This window comes from Corvus cornix, chromosome 11 (assembly GCF_000738735.6).
Source record: "Corvus cornix cornix isolate S_Up_H32 chromosome 11, ASM73873v5, whole genome shotgun sequence".
Classification (NCBI taxonomy): Eukaryota; Metazoa; Chordata; class Aves; order Passeriformes; family Corvidae; genus Corvus; species Corvus cornix.
In genome coordinates this window covers 19,478,249-19,499,505 of record NC_046341.1, presented here as the reverse complement: position 1 = coordinate 19,499,505, position 21,257 = coordinate 19,478,249, and the positions used below count along the sequence as shown (strand labels likewise).

Below are 21,257 nucleotides of genomic sequence, written 5' to 3'. Positions count from 1 at the left end.
ACCACACTTCTGTCCAGTACAGTTTATAGGCTCATACTTTGGAGGCTGCACAGGGCACTGGCCATCATTCCTTGCACTCACAGGTCACAGTCACTGTATATTCCAATGCAATCAGTTAGCAAATACTACAGTTGCATAAATCCACATTTTATTTGGCCAGCTCAGTTAGCAGTGCACTCACTTAGTACTTTTAAGGAGGTCTGAAGTTACATAGCTTCTGATTTCAGAGGCTTGGAGGAGCTACAATTTCTCTTGATATGATAAAAAAGAAAGTCCTGATTACAGTACTGCAAATCTTCATCCAGCAGAGGAATCAGAGAGCCCTAGTGCACTGAATAAAGAATAGAAACACTGCATGAGGGTCAGGCTGCCAGACACATGCCCTGCTCTGCTCTGGTGGTGAAAAGTATCAGCCTGACTGTATGCGCCTCTTTATAGCCATTAAAGAAATGAGGCAGGCTACGAGCACTGACCTCCTGACCTGGCAACACAACGCACTTCAGCTGTGATGAGAAGGATCATTTCAGAAGGAAGAGGACATTGATTTGTTAAGAACACCACTTACATTTACATTTCATTGTATTTTCCATATAAAATGGTATTATAGAGGTATCACTTGTTAACTGAAAATAATGCAAAATTTGCAAGGATAGAGCTGTTCCATAAGCATGACTAGTGAAGCCTGGTCTCTGTGTTCCAGCATCCTCTGCACTCTCCAGCTTGTAGCTCCTCTCCAAATCCCCAATAATGCTTCAGTCCGATGAGCCCTGTGTCCCACAGAGCTCTGGCCCTGCACTTACCCAGCAGCAAAGGTGTCAGTCCCACACCTCCAAAGCCAAAGTGCTACCACAGAAGCTCCTGGGCGTCTGTCTCTTCTTATCTCCAGCCACTGCCTCAGTATTGCGGGGATGGAATTGCTTAACGTTTGCAGGTAGCTTCAAGTGCTGCTGAATAAGTATCTTTTCTTTTGGAAATTGTTCTGCAAACTTCTTCTTTTTGTGTGAGTGAAGGAGTCTGCTGATGAGAGAGATAAAGGTAACATGTATCTAAACAGCAACTTCCTTCTTTTAATATAACAGATATCAAGCTATATCTACAAGTACATGTATTTACTTCATCCTGTTCCTCCCTTACAAGCATCAAGGCCTCCAAATCAAAGCATTGCCTCTCCCTCACGTACATTTGTCTGCAGGTATAAGCTCCCTGTAGTCATTCTGCTTAGGCACTAGCCCAGAAATAATCTCAGGCAAGCAAAAACCAGATAACTGACTTGTGTACGATTTGCTGTATTATCCTGATCCTAGTTCCTGCTTTGTTGCACATTCTGTATTTTAGATGCACAAAATGGAGGGCTTCTTGTCCTTATAGCTGCAAAGAAAATGAACAAATATCCCTACCTATAGGCACAGAAACAGAACAACCCCAAATTTATTTTCCTTAATTCTGTGTTTATTCAGTTTTCTAATCAAAATTTAAAATTTGGGGGCAGTAGAAGTAAGCTTGAAGCAGATATCAATGGTATCTACAGACTGAACACAAGCTGATTTGATCTTCTGAAGTCTAATAAATGGTTAGCAAGAGGTCTTTGTTGTAAAGGTCAGAACTTGAAATGGCACATCAATCTGCTCCCAGCTGTCAGAGTCCAGAGGCCAGGAAAGGATGCACCTCTCTCTGTGGTTCAACTATGGAAGGGTTTCATAAAGTAAAGCTGAAATGTCACATAGAAACACTACAAACACTAAATGATCATCTACAAGTTACAGTGGCTCTTTAGAAAATGGGCATCTGTCACCAGGGCCCCTGAGTTCTTTCTCCTGAATGGTTATCATTTGCCTCATCAAGGTGATTCTCTAGATGCTTTGGGAATTCCTTCACCCTCCCTCAGAACAGCTTAATGAATCTCTGGTTAACTGCTGTCAGTCATAAATGGTCAATATTTCTTTCCATGCTCTGCTGCAGAAAAGGGATATTGAATTAAAAGCATGCAGACACTAGGTACACTCTGTAATAGTCTGTATTTTCTTGTCCATACATGGCACTCAAATTCACCAAGTAAATTAAAAATGCATCAAGAATTGTTTCTATAAAAGCCGCCAGAAAAGCTTATCTGCATTAGAGAATTTTGCTTGACTATAAACAAACAACTTGAGAACTGTGACAGCAGAGCCAATTTATATCACTGCAAATAGCAGTTTGTAGACTGATTTAATGAGCTGAGCTCAAAAACTGTAAGTGGAGACAGAGCCTGCATTAGGTTGCCAAGCCAAAGCCCTGGGAAGAATTTTTCCTCCATTTTAACATTTAGATCTTGTGCCTTCCAACTATATTCCTTCCATATGACCATTACTGCTATTAGGAGTTGAACAAATTGTCATTTGAAAAATTGAAGTTTAATTACTTGAGAGCTTAATTAATGCTTCAATTGATAATTTTTTCTAAAGAGCAAGAGAAAGTTTAAGTTGGAAATTCTACATTAATATAGTGTTGGTGACCAGTAGCCTCATACTCCACCAGTTCTGAAAAGCAGCTTTTCATTTCCCACAGCAGCAGCTTGCATTCAGTGGCTCATTCTGTATTACCAAACTTCAAAAGAACTGATTAGAACAGCCAAGAGCCTGTCCCATGTTCTGTGGGAGCAGCCCATGTAAAGGAAATACATTAAAAATCCTTCAAAGCATGTTACAAGAGGGATCCAGGAGCTTTCTCTGCCCCTCCAACTCCTCCCTACCCAGGGACGAGCAGCACAGCTGCACCTCCTAAATACCTCACCCTGTAGTTGCTTGTGCAGTTCCATTCTGGCCGTTCATGCTGTAAACCAAATTATGACACATGGTTAAGAACAAAAAACAAGTAATAACCTAAGGAGAAGCCAGGGGGACAGAACAGAACCACACCTCCCCCCCCCGGCCCCCATTTTTTTCACCCCTGAATCTCTCAGTGACATTTCAGTCCAGCTCATACAGCACTCAACTTCCAACTCACTAACACTTTCAACTTCAGTAAAACTACTGCAGTAAGTTACCAGAATTACACCCTCTACTGTTGTTTTTTAAAAAAAGTTAGAAATTAAATAAACCACTAATTTTATTTTTAATAAAGCTTAAAACCAAAATATGTCAGCCCTAATTTTTGGAAGGTGTCATTAGACATGAAATTCTAGTGCTTCAGCTGTTTATGGCAAGAGGTTTTCCACTGTAGCACTGAAATCCTTTCTGCACCACCTCTTATTTACGTCTTTACCTCTGCCTTCACTCCTGCCAGCCGAGCAGCAGCTAACTCAAAAGGATGTCACTGTGAACTATTATGCCTCCAAACAAGCCACTGCAATATGACTGTTACTACACTACCTAAAAGAAGAAATAAAACATTAATTGCGTCTGAGAAGCTGTTTTGTACAGCATTGGCAATTTTAACACAATGATGAGCTGGCCTTTGCTTTTTAACATTCTCCTTCTATAAAATTCACATTTGCTTTACAATTCACTCAATCTGCAAACTGTAACAGAATAAATCCTGCTGCTCAACTGCTGTGCTCTGTAAGGCTCACTGCACACTCACCTATGAATGGGAGCAGTTTTGGTTCCCTGGCATGAAAGTGGGAGATTATTTTGGTACAGTGACAGAAATGGCCAATTAATGCATTCTGAGAACCAACACTGACACTTCTGAGTTACCAACACAAATGCAGTAGGTTTTAAGACACTAGTTCTAAACATTACACTTTTGTCCTACACACAAAGTGTAATGTATAAAAATCAGAGCTTTCTTCATTCTGAAGGCATGAGGTGGTGAAAGCATGTGTGTGGTGGTGCAACTGCTGCAGCTCACGAGCCCAAGAACTGATTGTCCAAGAAGAAAAACATTCACAAAAGTTTTATTAAAAAAATTCCCCTTTCACCTCAAACAAGTGAAGCTTAAGTTCTGTACTACTAGGTTATGTTTAGAAAAATGGAAATAATACAGTAATTTTTGAAGGCTATACATTGTAAAATCCCATAAGTCAGCATAATCTTGGACTGTGCAAGCAAATATAGCAAGTACTTCAGATGTTATTTATTTGGTCCATCAGATGTACAGTATAGTAGTAGTATCTGAGTTTACAAAACATCAAATATAAATAACCTGAAACTGTAACAATACACAAAAATTTGCTTCTTACATTGACATACCAGGCAGTACGAGCTGAAAAACTGGAGTAAATTAACAGTTTTACAGTAATGTACATAGTGCCAGCTGATGTTTAAGAACACTGTTAAAACATGGCACTAATTTGCTTTGTTGGATTTTCTTCTTTACTTGTTCAGGGTGTGAAAAATGTTTAGGACTAGGCTAAAAATGTTTTTCTTCAAGCATCTGTGATTCTGTGAATGCTGGAGGTGAAGCAGTCACACTTAAAACAGCCTCAGAAAGGGATAAGCAAATGTGCAGGCAGGCCACTGCTGGGAAACTTCAAAAGTAATCACTGAAAAATAAAAAATGTAGTTGCTTAAAATCTGGGCATCTGATGATGGCCCTTTTCTGAACAAAAGTAGGGGTTTTTTTGTCCTGTTGGATGATACCTAAAAGGTATTTACACAAAAATACCATGCTGTTTTCGTGACTGTTTAGGTAAATACTTATCTGTAAGTATTCATAGACTATGTTTCTACTACATTTACTATATGGAGTACGGAAAAGACTTCTGAAAAGAGTCTACTGATACGACAGCTTTATCATCATGAGAAACAGACACAAATTATTTAAGCCAGTGATTTGGTATCCACTTTGAACCAAGGCCTTAGAGTTAGTCTAGTTCTGGACATTTTTCACATCCCACCACAATTTGCTGTTGCAGTATGACATTATGTGAATCACTTTGTCAAGGGGCATTTGGAGGTTCCCCCAAATGCTCTTCATCTTGCTCTTAGCTCAGCACACGCTCTTCGCCCCGACACACTCGCACCCTTTCTCCTCGAGTTTTCTCTTGAGGCTCCTGTTCTCCTCCTCCCCAACACTGCTGGAAGCACCTTCATCCTCAGACTCCACGATCATGAGGTCGTCTTGCTCCTGCTCAGCGCGCGCTCTCTTGGCCCCCACGCACTCACAGCCCTTCTCCGCTTTCCTCTTGCGGCTTTTGTTCTCCACATCGTCAGCATTGCTGGAAGTACCTTCGTCCTCAGAGTCAACAATCACCACATCATCCTGGTCTGGAGCTGCAAAAGAGGGGTTTGGAATTCAAATGGATACTGCAAAGACAGTCTACTCTCAAACCAGTTTTCACACATAAAATACTGGAGCATTCTTTATCCACATTCTTTACCATGCAACTGCAAGAGTATCTTAAATGTCCCTGAAATTACTATAAAATATGGTTTTCACACTGGTATTCCTTCTGCACCACAGGTGTGGAAAATACTGCAATAAGCCAAAAATATGGGAAATGCATTAGTTAGCAGGACTTTTTTTGCATGTACAAAACAGAAGAATTGCTGCTGTCTGCAGCAGTTGTTGGGAAAAGAAGTTTTACACACACCAAGCTGTAGAGCAGCCTCTCATTTCCCTACTGCACTCAGCACAACTCCCACAAGAGGCCACATTCCAGGAGAGAGAACTCACAAAGAGAGGGAGAAGTGGAAGGTTGAGCAGACTTACAGAGCTGAAGGATAACAGTGGATAGTATGTAAGGGAAAAGAGAACCCAATGTGAACTTTCAAGACATGTAATGGATTTTATTTGGGTTTAAACACAAATTCACTGTAAAAACTAACTTTATGCAGTTTTTAATATAATTTGAAGTAAATTTTAGCAATACTCTTAAAATTGAGTTTTCCCTCAAACAAGAGGCAAGGGACTACATACTTAGTGTCTTAAATCTGCACATATCTTACAGGCAAAGGAACACCAGGTAAATAATACAATTTCAAGGCATATGTACCATAAACTTTTGTGCCTTTTGTGCCTTCTGTAACAATTGTAAATGTGTATTTTTTTATTTAGTATGAGTTATACACAGAGGCAACTTAAATGCCTTTTATTTTGTATTGATGAAGCTAAATCATACAACTGAAGACAACTTTAATTGGACTGCACTAGTGAAAAACTGTTTTGTTTAATATTGATTACTGTTGATTACCTGTTGATGTTGAGGGTTGTGCTCCATCATCGCTACCATTGCTAATGTTCTTGGATGTTGGTTCTGATGGCTTAGGGCCAATTCTTTCAGGGGTATCACCAACAACTTCAAATTCTACATCTTTTTCTAGGTCTTCACTGCAGAAAAATACACATGCTTTTAAACAGCCAGAAAACAAACTCGTCTTTTACACAAAAAAAAAAAAAAATTCAAGTATTTGAGTACCCTGCAACTATGACAAAATGAGAAAAACATATTGAAAAAGAGGAAAATCTGTTCAGTCCTCTCTTGTAATTTATGCTTTGTCTATTCTTAAACACTATTCCACCCAGTGCTATGAACTCAAAATGCTTAGGAATCAGAAAATCATTAGCTGAACTTCCCTTTCTTCCTTAACATCACTGCCCTACTCCCACTGAATGTGCAGTGTGCTCAGTTTCTGTGTATAATATGTCTATTACTTACCCAGGGTTAAATACACACCCCAGCTATTTCAGAGTGACTTCTGAACACATGCAGTCAAGCAGAGGATCTATTATTCCAGCAGGCTGGGGTTTTCTTGCCTTTCTAAATTTTAGGGTTTTTTTAAAATGCCAGTTTCTTTCTTGTTGGTTGCCCCAAAAAATAATCTGTTTTTGCAATGTATTCTTATGTTGTGTAACAAAAAATTACTGAAATAAACCTCTTTCAGTTATTGTTGTAAAAAACAAAACCACAACAAAAGACTACAAAAAAGACACAAAACAAAACCAAATAAAACCCCTTAAACTATAATTTCTTAAAAAACAACAATTCCTCTTTTGCCTCTATATTTCCCTTCAGCAGCTTAATCTGTGAACTTCATTCATGTACTTAAATTGTGAGTGAAAAATTCCCTGTGGAACTGTTCTATGTATACACACAAAAAATCCTTATTTCAGAATCCTTACCTATGAAGCACATTGATTAACAGTGTATAGTCCTGGAGGAAATCATCTGCTTGTAGTCGAGTGCCATTTCGAATTCCAAAGTCTGATAATTTCCTGTGGTTATTTGCTACAAAAACAGTAAAAAGCCTGCAGTGTAGAGAGCTATTTATAAAGATCTTTACACCTGAATAAATACAGAGTACTCCAGAACTTTTATGTAGGAACATAAGATTAACACGTATTAGCTCTATTTAAATTAAAAGCTGACATTTAAGCCTACTAGGAGTTAAAGCTACTTATGTTTGATTTATTTACTCCTCATGCCATCGTGTTCAAGCACTTCACAATTACTGCATTTGAGAACGTTTTGGAGATGGTTTCTGGCATCATGAACAGAGCACCATCTAAGAAGCAGAAAATGAAGGGGGCTTGCAGGCAGATACCTGTTCCTGAAAGGAATCCTGACACGCCAGCTGAGAAGTGCTTTGTTCAGGAAAGCTGAGCTGGACAGCTTGCACACAATACCACTGGCTATCCTCAAGCCACTTGAAATACTTGCAAATCCAGTTCTCTTCAAATACTAGTCCACAGGGTGAACACAGCAATGTCTGCTATACATATATTCTGTATGGTGTCCTCCAAGGTTTTATGTACTCTTATCCCAAGACCCTCAGGAGGCATACCTACCTTCTGTTTCACCTTCTTCTGAAGAGATAAGGATAGTTCCCTTTCCATCATCTATTTGTACATCTGGTGCTACCATAGCAAATTTTTCTTTCAGTATCTGAAAATACAAATATATTAAAATATATTCAATCAATCTCTGACTTTGAAAGATTTATTTAAAAAAGAACCTTGAATTATGTTTATTATTCTGGCTCATTTTCAGACATTTACTGAAAGTCTATACTTTTTTGTTCATTTCCATGAACAAAATGACTGTATTTTTGAGGTCTGATATCTACAGGTTTATGTATGCTGGAAAGTTTTTTAGAATACTTCATAAAATGACAGAATTATGAATCAATAGTGACTACAACTGTAATGTAGCTACTGAACTTTCAACTGAAATACAAATTTAGTTTTTTGCTCTCAGATATTAACAGGCTTTAAAACCACCAAAATTTGCAAAATGCAAACATTCTTTCACAAGACATACAACACACATGGGCAAGAAGCATAGTGGCTATCAGCTCTTCTTGCAGCTGAGAGAAATGGAGAGTAAATAGGAGATGCTCAGTCAAAATATATTGAGCAAATACCTTATTTTAATAATTTACAGTATTAGGTTCAAAATGAAATGTAACTATAGCTCAAGATTTACCTTGTCCTGGAGTGTCAACACAGTAACTTTGTGTGTGTTAAGTTTCACAGTCACTTCTGGCTTACTTGCACATACATAACAATTAGGATTTGGTGGATCCAAAGCACAAGGAACCAGTAACTTCTTCCTGGGATTTGGCTGCTTGTTCAGAAAAATCTTGAGGACAGACAAGAAGAAACCAAGTTATTCTCTAAGTACCAGCAGGTCTAAAGCCTGTTTTCCTGCAGATTTCTTCTCCTGGTCTCACAAGCTGTCCTGTTCCCTAATCCTCTCTGCTTTGCCTGCTGAGCAGGAGTCTCACACAGCCAGTCCACCCCATGCTGACTGCCCAGCTCCTGCCCAACACCCATAACACCAAATAACCACAGTGCAAATTATGGCAGCCTGGTTCTCTCTCCTACCCAGCAGCAAATTTTTATTGTCATAGGAATTTAACGATCCTTAAGACCTGCACTTCTCTCTTTCCATTGTGACTGAAAGTTCCCAGCATATTCAGAATCTACTCAAGTGACAAGTGAGAGACAGCAAAACTACACAGAGTAGTCAATGAATGTTAAATGGAACTTTTAAACAAATAATAAACAGCAAGAAAGCAAAAGCGTTTTATTCCCACTTACCGTTCTACACTGATCTATCTTCCCCGATAAAATCTTCAAACCCTCCAGCACGATCAGCCCAGCTATCACTGCATTGGTAGTAGCTATAGCTGGGATAATATTTCCTGCCATTGCTGCAAAATAAACAAGAGTTGGCAGACTTTTAACAGCAAAAGAAAACAAGATTATAATTTAAATGAAACAATGTTACATTTTATCCTTACACTTGATATCAAATCTGCTCTTCATATTCATTCCAAAAACATGCATCCTGAGGTTTGCAGCAGAAGTGACGAAATCCATGGCAGAAGGGTCATCCTAACAAGAAGTTATTACAAAAAGCATTTAAAAATCAGATTACTCATTGGAAAGAGTTTGCAACACATGGTTCCTAAAACCTTAAAATCCGGAATTAAAAAGTAAAAAGTCTGTACAGTATTTAATTTTGAAGTCCATATACTTCCTCTTTCAGATGGTGTACTCAGAGCAGTAATACTTTAAATACTACCTACAATTTCTAAACATATGTATTTTAGTACCAAGTTAGTATATTATTCGTACTAATAAAATGCCTTGTGTGTTACAAAAATGTTTAAATCCTAAGTCTTACAATGTTTCAAACATTTTCAACATTGAATTTCAACACCGAATCAGCTGTTTCAAACATTGGGTGTTTCAGAGATAAGAATTTTTACTATTGGTCATAGTAATATTTTACTATTTTTCCCCCTCCCATATTTACAGACTACTTTTTTTCTTATGCCAAATGATAACTGACTGGAAGTGATCCTGTGTGTGGTGATAAAAGAGAAAATTCTTGTCTTCTTCAACAGAACTTGTATTGCACACCCATCATCAGCTGATTGCTCATAACCTCAGCAGAACCTCAGCTACTGACCACTGGCTTAGAGCATGTTTTGGAGAGAGGTAAGAAGGGAAAAATAAAGTTGCATTATTAAAATATTTTCAAAAATCAAAATATGACAAATACTTGTGAATTTGTGCTTTTATAAGCTGGAGAATTTGGTGAATTAAGTTATTTCACGCCACAGCAGTTAATCCTTGCCCTCAATGAGTCACACAAGACAGTGTTTAAAGAATGTATTTGTTGATGTATTGAAAGTGTTTCCATGAGGTGCCAGATAGTTTTGTTCTAAGTAGTACTATTTTGGAAGGAAACTGAATGAGCCCAACTAATATTTGTACTACACACGTAGAGTTTATATGCAGCAAACTAACCTTATCCCAAATAAGTGCTTCTCCATCAGCCTTCTCAGCCAGGTGAAGGCTCAGGGTTTTAACACTCTTTGAAAACAGGTCTGCATAGCTCCTGACATTGAGAACCTGCTGATCCTTCAACACTGCAGAGCTCTCATTCTGCTGGTCAGATATGTTTTGCTCTTTGGGAAAAAAAAGAAAAAAAACCCCTAAGATCAGGAATAATTGTAAGTTCCATAGAAGTTCTCTCAAATAACTTTCCAATTTCAGCAAAATTAAGTATTTTCTAAAGTGGAGAACAATATCCTTAACCTACAGTAGCCCTAACATATTACAACAAATCCACATTTAAAACTGCAACTACAGCTATGGCATCAGTCACCTAAACATGCACAAATTACAGCAAATGTAAATTTCAAACAAATTAAACTTTGAGAGATAAATCTATCAGTGCTTATGGCAAGGTGTCCTAGAATAAGCTGACATGTAATTTTGTTAAATGTGTATTTTCTACAGCCAATACTGAGTATCTAAAATAACAACTGAAAAACAGTCTTAAAAAAAAAAAGTTATCTTTACAGAGAAAAATTTGAAATCTTCAGGAACTGTAAAGAATTAATATATTCATTATCAGTACTCAACCGTGACAGTAAAAAAATGTACATATCACAGAGATGCCTTAATAAACAGCAGGTGTGATTTACAAATGTTCAGTAGGAGGAGGGATAGTTACCTTGCTTTTGTACCTCAGTCCAGTCCAGTGGCACTGGAGGCTTTCTTTTCCTCCACAGCTTATCCATTGTCAGCAGGTATCTAATGTCATCTTTGAAAAGCTAGGAAACATAAAAAAAAAATTTTAAGTGGAAGGGGAACAAAAAAAAAGACACTGAAAAATCAGCATTACATTGATGAGGTTTTGATTTTCTCTCTGACAGTATTTTCAACTACATAAAAACAGTCTAAAAACTTATTCCCCACTCTCTAACACCCATGTCATGAGCAGACACAGTTCTGATTAACCTGGGGAGGAGTAAAGTGAAAAATCAAGAAACAGTAATCTAAACAGTGGTTTCACCTGTCTACTGAAGCCATCCCTACCGCTCTTTGTATGCCCTCTCTGAGACACGTGAATGAACATGCCAATGAATTTCCAAAGAAAATTATTACTACCTATGAACATTACTCCTCTAATTATCCACTTTCAGTAACTATTTAGAACAAAAACTCCTAAATCAGTTTGTTTTCTCTTATGCCAGAGCCTGATGATGCACAGATGACTGATAGCTTTTAGATCCTCAGACTGGTTCTGATTATGCCCAGTGCAATTCCAGAGGTGACACAGACCCTCTCCCATTAAAAGTAATTGCAATGGAGTTTTGTCTGCAGAGGAGGCAAGCTGCTGCAGCCATCTGTGCAGATGCAGGTGGAATCCTGTAAAACAAGCAAGAGACCAACACAACAGCAAAACTGGTGGATATCATAACATGATCACATAATTGATAGCTAGCATTAAACATCCAAGCTGGGGTTTGATTTAACTTTACAGCACCTCATACATTTCAAATAAAGACATTTGGATAAAGAAGATACCTTAGTAAAAAGTTTGACAGGATCATAGCCAGTTGATTTAGCCCACTCCTTAGTTGAAACACGTTTAATCTCACCATCTTCATTGGATGCTAGTGCTCTGGCTTCTGCTTCTGCTGGCTCCCCTATTAATAAAGTGATAACCAGTATTTTAAATTAAAAAAAAAAAAAAAAAAAAAGAAATCCCATCCAAATATTACCCCGAGTCAATTGCCAAAATTATGCAGGGACCATAAAATGGCTTTATTGCACCCAACAAAAGCTGAATTAGGTACAGTGTCCCTGTTCCTCTTTGCCTCTGCAACTGCAACTCACTGATTTAAGTTAGTAGCACCCAACTCCTTTATTTGCAGAAACAATGAAAAACTGTTTCCCATTAATTTTCTCCACATTATGATGTGACTTCATAAATGTCTTACCACCCCTTTTTAGTTGTCTCTTTTTCTGGCAGAGTCTTAGTTTGGTTGGGATTTCAAAACAAACAAACAAAAATTTCCGTTTCTGACCTCTGATTCTTTTTATACAAAAAATTCTCTAGAAAGATGCTAATAATTTTCTTTCTTTCCCAGTCACATTCAACAATTGCTATCATGATTTCTAATAAGCAGGTTGATGTTTTCATAAAACTATCTATTAACATTTTGACTGAATGAGAAAGATCAACTCAGAGATCATAACATGATGCGTAAATTTGTGAATGTTTCCCACCTTTCACCAATGCATCATTTGCATTATTTCATATTTCTCTGCCTCATGTATCATTGCCCAGTCATTCTATATTGTGAAGCTTTCTACTACTTTTTGCAGCTATTCCTCACCTTTTTTATTTTGAGTGACTTTGTTCAATCATCCATGCTGAACAGCACACATCTCCCATCTGGGACTCCTCTCACCACCATTTATCATTCAAGTAGTTTAGCCACTTCAGGATCTTCAGCCTTTTTTGTCCCTGTGGTTGCTTATCTCCCTCAGGTTCCCCCTCAACAGTTTTTGAATCTCCCCCTGCACATTCAGAACAGTCTACACCAGATACACTTTCCAGAAGTTTGCTGATTCCTTCCAAGGACCCACAGAGCCGTGCAGGGCACGACTTCCCTTTATAAAGGTTGCCTTGACTCTTCCCTGGATATCCTGGTTTGGGCTGGGAGAGAGTTAATTTTTTTTCTAGCAGGTGGTCTGGTGCTGTGTTTTGGATTCTGCAAGAGAACAATGCTGGTAACATTGCTGATGTTTTAGCTGCTGCCAAGAGGTTACTCCAAGTCAAGGACTTTTCAGTTTCCTGTACTCTGCCAGTGAGCAGGAGCACAAGGAGCTGGGAGGGAGTAGAGCCAGGAGAGCTGACCTGAACTGGCCACTGAGCTGGGATATTCCAGACCTCAGAATGTCCTGCTCAGCACATAAACTGGGGGAGTTGGCGGGGAGGGGCTGATCTCTGCCTGGGGACTGGCTGAGCATCCATTGGCCAGTCTGCAACTGTGTCACTTGTTTGTCTTTATTCCCCCTCTCTGTTTACTCCAATTATAATAGCACTAGTATTACATATTTGTTTGTTTCCATTGTTAGCTTTTCTTACCCCAGCCTGTGAGGTTCACTTTTTGTGTGGCTCTCCCTGCTCTGGGCGGGGCAGGGAGCGAGGGCTGCGCAGTGCCCAGCTGCCAGCTGGGTCAAACCCGGCCACTGTGTGACCAAGGCACCCTGACCATGGGCAGTCTGGCACTGCAGACACCAGGCTACAGCTCACACCTCCTACAAGTGCCCTGGTGTCTTTACTTAAAGAAGTGGCATCGCACCTGCTACCTCTCGAGTACTTCAGCAGCCATTGTTTTAAGTGACTTTATATTGCCACTCTTTTTAAGACTCACCTATTTCATTCTGGATTTCCTGTAGAAACAACCTGTTCAGTGATCACTATCTGATGTTCAAAGAATTTGAAGAGTTGAAGGATCCTCTAAGCTCCCCCTCCCAAGTCCATTCATCTATCAAAGGATCCAAAAGAAGCAACCAACAATGATGCTTATTCACCTCATAGTAACTATGACTACTGTCCTTACAGAAAAATACTGAATAGCTATAAAAATATCACTCAAAATGGGCATATTTCTCATGTAGATTAATGCTGGAGTGCTGCAGGCTAGAAGAGTTCAAACATAATTTCTGCAGTTCCTTGCAAACCCTCAGCTAGGAGTGGAAAATGCAGAGAGACTACAAATATCACCCAGTGTTCTGTTCAAAATACAAGCCTCCCAGAGGCCAGAAACAGAATCTTCTTTAAAGAAAAGGAGCTGAACTCTCTAACTCTCTAAGAAATGTACAGAAAGGAGTCATAATCTCTGAAACAGAACATTTTGGTAACAGGGTAAACCACCAGCTTATATCACACTCACAGGCAGCTTCAGGATCAGCTCTGTCAGGTGAGACTTCTTGATCAGCATCTTCTTCTCCAAACAACTGGCTATGTAACAATGAAGAACAACAACAAGACTAGAATTTCAGCATATCTGGTTAAAGACTCAAATATTTGCTAATGGATACATATTCATTTGAGGATTTTGCTGTCAGACTGCCACATCATACATTGTTTTTAAACTGCTGGGATTCATCACACGTGGACTTAACACTGACAACACAAAATGCCCAATACAAGAATGAATTTAGCAAAACATTTTTCTGTATAATTCACTCAACAGTTCACCCAATATTTAGTCTAATATTTACACTGCAGTACTAAATGCATTTTTAGAACCTGGGGGATATCCAAGATTCCAACAAACTTTATACTTGTTAAAACATGCATTAAACTGAAAAATGTGCTTACTTCATATGAAGATGACGAATAAAGCAACCTCAACCTACACTGCTGTGCCAAACTACTCTGCCAGATTTTTTGTGCTATTAGAGCAAGGCCTAAATACTAATCAACCTTCCATCTTTATAACAACCCCAGAACCCAGGTCAAGGAACTTGGGGTTTTCACCATAATCTCTTTAAATTAATTTAAAATTAATTTAAAATATACATTATAATAAATATAGAAGTGTGTCAATTTTATTTCTCTCTCTGTAGGTTTAGAAACCAGAAGAATGAACCATAGTACCTATTAAAAAAAAAAATCACTTACTTGAACAAATACTTAGCCCACACAATGCAGTGGATAGGCTCCGAGGGTGTATTTCGGATTGTGCAGCCTGGGAACGTTTTCTGAGTTGGTTTAGGCTGACATTCATAACATTCTGTCACTCCCTGGTGAAAAATGAAGCATTTACTTGTCACTCTGAGATGGCTACTGATAGTTTAGGCTACTAAGAGATGAACTGTAACTCTATCTCCAAACACCCACTCCTTGTTGTCTAAAATAGCCAAGGACAAGAGTAACACCCCACCTAACCTTTTTGATAACTGTGACTTGTCCAAGGTAGCCTGCAGTTCCACTCTCTATAAGAGGAATATCAGCAGCCAGACACATCCTGTTCACATGGTTACGGGCAGCTGTAAATCAAGAGGGTTTTAAAGAAATAATTTGAATAGTTAAGAAAAAAAAAAGTTTTTACTTCTCCAAATTCAAACTAGCATCCTAGGCAAACATTTATCCTTAATCTGCCTTGTTTCTTTATAGAGCACTACACCATTTTCACAAAGTCCAGTTTCCCATTCTCACAAGATGTAGTGACATTAATAAACACAGCAAACTCAACTGACTAAAGCTACACTGAACCCACAATACCCATCAGTTCCCATGAAGCAGAAATTAGCAGTTAACATTTACTTTCAAAACACCTGCAGAAACATCAGCCACCCTTTCAAGTTTCTAGCAAAGCACACAAGGCTTAGTCCAACTGCAGAGGGGTTAAGAGGATACTTGTTACTCATATGACACTGCAGCAAGGAACAAGCAACATCTGCAATATAAAATCATAGTGAAAACTTCACCTCTGTTATCCAGAGCATTCATAACCAACGTAAACTGGCGGAAGAACTCTACGTTATAGTCAGGGCTACAGAAAACAAAAACAACATTTCAAATGGCACAAAGTTGTTGGTTATATCTGCACAAGAGAAACTCTACACATGCAACCGATGTTCGTGTGATAAATTACACATATTATAAATTTAGCTACCCTTTAACTGCCCCATTTGTCTTCTGCCCATTTTAAAGCTGGGTGAAAGCATGAATTTATGCTGCTGGAAGGAAGCTACTGCAATTAGTACTAATTTGACCAATGAAACAGGCAGACAAGGAAAAGTGATTAAACTACTCTGACCTAATGAGTAAATTGGCTGAGCTGTGGTAACTGACCTTAAAAACCATCAGCTGTGGCTAAAACATGCACACTGTAATTACCACAGCTCATCAGACTGTGCATAATTCATTGTACTGTGATAGCTCCATTGGTTTGACTGTGTGTCCATACCCTGAGGAGCCAACACATGGGACCTTAAATCTCAATACTTCAGTTATCTTCACATTGCATTTTTCTGACTTAAAGAAGAAGGTGGAAAAGAAGAGAGAGTAAAGAGGAAACAGGATTAGCAGTTTCAGGAAAAGGATGCAGTGAGTCAGTGTTTCACTGGCTAATGGCAACGTCAGAGTTCAAATCTTCATGATACAGAATATCCATTTTTTAGACATTGGGGCAAATATAAATGAAAACACGGGTAACAGCTAATGGAACCCTACATAATCTTGTACTCTACTCACTGGTTGCAGATCATAAAGACTAAATTTTAACAGCTTGGGGCATATATAAATAACAGTTACCTACACACACACAAAGGACTTAATTTTTTAAATCACAGACTTAACATTCGCATGTCTTTTAATTTAGTTATTGCTCAAGACATCGGGGCATCCTTACAGAGTAGAAACTTACATGGCAAATATAGCCAATAAAATGAAAAACAGACATAAACAAATGACTACAGCTTACTACCAGAGCTTAAAACCCATGCAAAAGCCACACTCCCACTCAGGTGTGTGGTAGTTCACATTTACAGCTATTTCTCCTTACTGAGGACGCTTTGTAAAATATCTTAAAGCACACCATTGTAGCATTTAAATAACACAGTACTTGCAAATCAAACATGTAATTAGAGCTTAAAACCAAACATACTTCATGATGCTATCATGGTAAGCTATAATATTAGCTTCTGGACAAAACTGTAACACGCTTTCCTTGGCAACCTAGAAACAAAACAAAAAAAAAGAAAACAAAAAAAACTTATTATTTCTTCCTTCCTTCTAAAAGACAGACTTGATACCAGCTGTGTATCGACTAAGTTGACTACCTTAAGAGATTTAAATACTTTAATAATGAAATGCTGTGGACAGCCACATTCAACCAACCAACACTTACCTCTTCCCAGCAGAAACTAAATTGTGACATGTTTCTAACACTATCCATAAAATAATACTGAGTAATGAGACTTGGGCTTTGACTTTTTCCTCACCTGTGATTTTGATCTTCCAACATGTTTCTTTTGAAACAGAAACTGTCTGTTGAGATTGCTGACATCAATAGTATCCAAATCAATCTATAAACACACAAGAGAGGCATTTCACTTTCACAGAAAGAGAAGGAACAAAACCATTAACGCAGTTTGAAGAAAAGACAATTGGCCAAAATGCAGAAACTTTGCAGACCCCTTTTCAGACCTTTTGGGTGTTACATCAGCACCACAGCAACTGAAAAGACACAAGTGGTCACCTAATTATCTTCAGGAATCCATACGTGATCAATCATTGCTGACAGGGGACCATGACAAAAGTGCAGGGCTACCACAACAAGCTTTCTGAAGAGAGTCCCTGCCAAAAACGCACGTGACTCTTGAGAGAGCTCCTCACAGCAGTGAGCAGAACGTCAACACCACCTGTCCTGCTTACACAGGATAAAGATTTTAGTGGCAGTTCCTGAGGAGCAAACTCAGGAGGGAAACTGCAGAAATCCATCTGCATGGGTCCAGCCAGCCTCTCCCTGCACTGCCCACCCTGAACACTGGCTCTGTGCTTCCCCAAGGCCCAGGAAAGGCTGCTCCAAATCAACTGGTCCTTCCACTTTATACGAGCATGGCTTTAAGCACCTGAATCAGTAAAACAAGGGCTGCACAGCCATCTTACACACACACTGCAGGGCAAAAGCTTTTACTGCCTGTGCCCAGCAGTAACTGCCTAAGTGCATGTTAACAAATTGTGAAGTCTACTTATAAAAAAAGAAACCAAATCACACAATCAAAATGTTTAAAAACACACAGCACCAAACACCCCAAGGTGCAGCCTCAAAAGATGCCATGACTGCAACTCCCCTAACAGCTATGCTTCTATTTATTAATATATACACAGCAAGAGCATAAATTCAAGTATCTTTAGCCCCCACAAGAATTTAAAAGATTCAACTACAACTTTGACATTTTTTCCTAGCTTTGTTACCACTACTTTTTGTGCAATTAAAGTTTCTTTGATCAACAATTCTTTTTAGAAGCCTTCTCCAGAGTTTTTCTGAGCATTAGAGAGATTTCTCCCAAATTCCCACAGGTAATGCTGACATACTCAACACAATAACACCTTCAGCTACCCAGAGAGCACTCTCAGACTGACTGTGCAGTGTGAAGTTAAATTATGACCTACTCAGGGTGTTCTCACACACTTCTAACTTCATTAACCCAACCTGAATTATGAAAAAAGCACGGCATACACTCACTGAACATCCTTTGTGTGACAGATCCAAACTCCAATATTAACCTTCCTGTTTTCTGAAGGGAATATTTTTAATTGAAGGACTAAGTTTTAACATACTAAGAACTGCAATAGCTAGAGAGTTTCATTTTAACAGTTAATAAAAGCATGTGTGGATACAGAGCAAACAGAAAAGATACATTTTAAAAATGTATTATAGAGCTGAGACTGTTAAACAGTACTAACATGGTATCATAGTAACTACCCACGGCCTTGTCTCTTTTCAGGAAAATGGTATTTGCATGATTTACATTTCTACCTCCTTTTCTTCCTCATAAGACACACAGAAAGCTTGCTTAGTCCAAAACCAAAAAGCCCTAGAACCTCAAGGGAAAACAGTAAAGTGCAAAACTTTGTTAAAACCTTCACTACCCAGAAAGCTTTGAATATTTCAACTGGAGACGATGACAAGTGACATCAGCTCCTGCTAAAAGCAGGAATTAGAGCACTAAAGGGAGCAAAGGGAGTTCTTCTCCAGAGAGAAAACTTGAGACCATTAGACCTCAACAGAAGCTTCACTCTAGCTAAGAATGATCAGAATTTAACAGCTCACTTATAACACAACTACACTGTTCCCATTTTTGTAACCTGGAAGAAAAGGCATCATAACAACATTTACTCATGTTCTTAATTCAGACCTGGATATTGAAAAACATTCATTTTGTTCTTCATTCATAGGACAAGGATATGCCTCTCAACATACTAAAGCCATGTATTTGTCAGCTGTCTGGTACTCAAAATGACTAATTTTTTTTAGTATTAATATTCTTTTTTTAAAAAATCACAACTTATGTATAAAAAGCATTTTCAGATGTTCAAGTTTGTTAATATTTAAGAACTGAGGAAAACCCTCAACAATATCACAAATGTTGACAAAAGCAATTTATTCTGCTAATAGCAAATTCCCTCTTTATGTAATAATTCTTTTTTTGCTCTCACCTTGTCTTGTACCCACCTGTTTCCTATGTTCTTAAAACATTACTCTCTTGCATAAAACACTGCCCGTGATACTGTCATATGAAGATAGCCCTGATCCAACAGGTACTTAAGCTAATGGAGTCCCACCAAGTCAGCCTTGAAAGGCAACACCAAACCCCAAACTATAATAAGTGAAACAATAAGCACACCCCAGTGAGATTTGTGCATAATGACTAACTGGAAAATCAGGAGCTTTAAGCTCTATTATAATGGGCTGCAGGAGTATATAACTGACACAGTAGAGCAGGGGGGAAAAAAAGAGGAGAACAGTGCAGAGAATGCCTCCACTCCTCTGCAGTTATCTATATCCCTGGTGCAATGTTCAAACTGGACAGGCTCTCAAACCAAAGGGACAATTTGGAATTAAACATATTCTATAAGTTTCAAAAGCATTCCAGTAGGAAAGCCCAAGCCGTAAGAATAACAAGGCAAGCCAGTAACTATTTTTTTCTACAAGCGGATATGGTTTTAGGTATGCGCTGCTCTGCTCAACAAGTCTGCCTGCAAACCCAAACTCCTCACAAGCTGTCACACAAAACTCTCAGATGTGACTCCTGGGCACGTTAGTAAACCGGTATTCAAGGAAACAGACCTATGCTCTGTCTGGATTTAAAACCGTATGTTCTTTCTTACTACAGTAAGAAACCAGTAAAGGTCTGGACACCAGGCAATCAGTTTCACCAGCAGTATTTGTCTCTATCCCGTTTTCGTTACTACCCTCTCACATCTGCCCTTCCTGTACGCATTCACAGATTAATATCTGGAAGCAAAAGTGAAAGCACGAGCCCGCGGGAAGCGCCAGCACTGAGGGAGTTTGCAGCCCGCGATCCAAAAGCACAGTTCACCTCTGCCGGGGGGTTTCTCGCTGCAATTCATCACGGGACCATCACCCCCAGCACCGGCAAAGGCGGCACTGGGCTAAACTAAAGATTTTCAAGGTATCGCCGGGCAGCAAACACGGCACAGCGCGGTACCCCCGGCGGTTCCATCCCCGGGCTCCGGAGATATACGGCCTTCCCGAGGAAGGCGGCCGGACCTCGGCGGGGGAAGGAGGAGCTCCCGCGCCCGGCGGGAGCCCGGGCTGAGGGGGGGCGGCGATGGCGCGCAGGCCGCGGCCCCTTTGTGGCGCTCCGGCCCGGCGGTCCCGCGGCGGCTTTGGCGGGCCGGGACGCTTTGAAACCGCGCACACACAGCGGCGGGCGGAGCGGCCGCGCCCACACCGCGCCCCCGCCGAGCGGCACCCGCGGCCCCGGGCCCGGCCTCCCCCGCCCGCCAGCCCCGGAGCGCCCCAGCCCCCGCCCCGGCCTCGACCCGCACCACGTAAATGCTGCTGAAGCCGGTGAGCACCAGGTTCTTGAGCAGCTCGCAGCCGATGCCGCCGGCCCCCACCACCAGGACCCGCGCCTGGGACACGGCCTGGGCCAGCTCGGGGCGCAGCGGCCCCGACAGCGGCGCCGCCATGACGGACACGGCGGCGGCTCCGCGCGCCTCCTCACGGGCCCGCCGGGACAGAGCGCCGCCCGCGCGCGCACAGCGCCCCCCGCCGCCCCGGAGGGCCGGGCACCGCGCACTGCCCGGGGAAGCCGCGGCGGGGCAGGAGAGCCGCGAGTTCGAGCCCCGCTCCAGCCGGGCAGCCCCAGGGACGCATTCCTGGTGCACCAGGAGATTTTTATTTGTTATAGTCATTTTTAGTATATTTGTAGTTCAAATATACATATATAATATATTTATATGTTTAATATTTTTATATCTGATATTAATATAAACAGAGTTCAAGAAGTTTTTGGACAATGCTCCCAAGCACATG

The 21,257-nt window shown here is 40.0% G+C and overlaps 1 protein-coding gene across 1 annotated transcript; it reads right to left on the bottom strand.

The window, feature by feature from the left end:
- Positions 1 to 3,857: 3,857 nt before the first annotated feature.
- UBA2 (ubiquitin like modifier activating enzyme 2) lies at positions 3,858 to 20,939 on the bottom strand. Its single transcript, XM_039558208.1, has 17 exons — positions 20,768 to 20,939; positions 17,191 to 17,274; positions 16,854 to 16,924; positions 15,673 to 15,737; positions 15,131 to 15,231; positions 14,864 to 14,985; positions 14,130 to 14,197; positions 11,749 to 11,870; positions 10,892 to 10,991; positions 10,180 to 10,340; positions 9,165 to 9,258; positions 8,962 to 9,074; positions 8,345 to 8,500; positions 7,708 to 7,804; positions 7,042 to 7,147; positions 6,113 to 6,249; positions 3,858 to 5,192 (listed from the first exon to the last, which is right to left on the bottom strand). Exons 1-17 carry the CDS (start codon positions 20,909 to 20,911, stop codon positions 4,909 to 4,911), a joined length of 2,025 nt encoding a protein of 674 aa, XP_039414142.1. The 5' UTR covers positions 20,912 to 20,939; the 3' UTR covers positions 3,858 to 4,908.
- Positions 20,940 to 21,257: the final 318 nt, after the last annotated feature.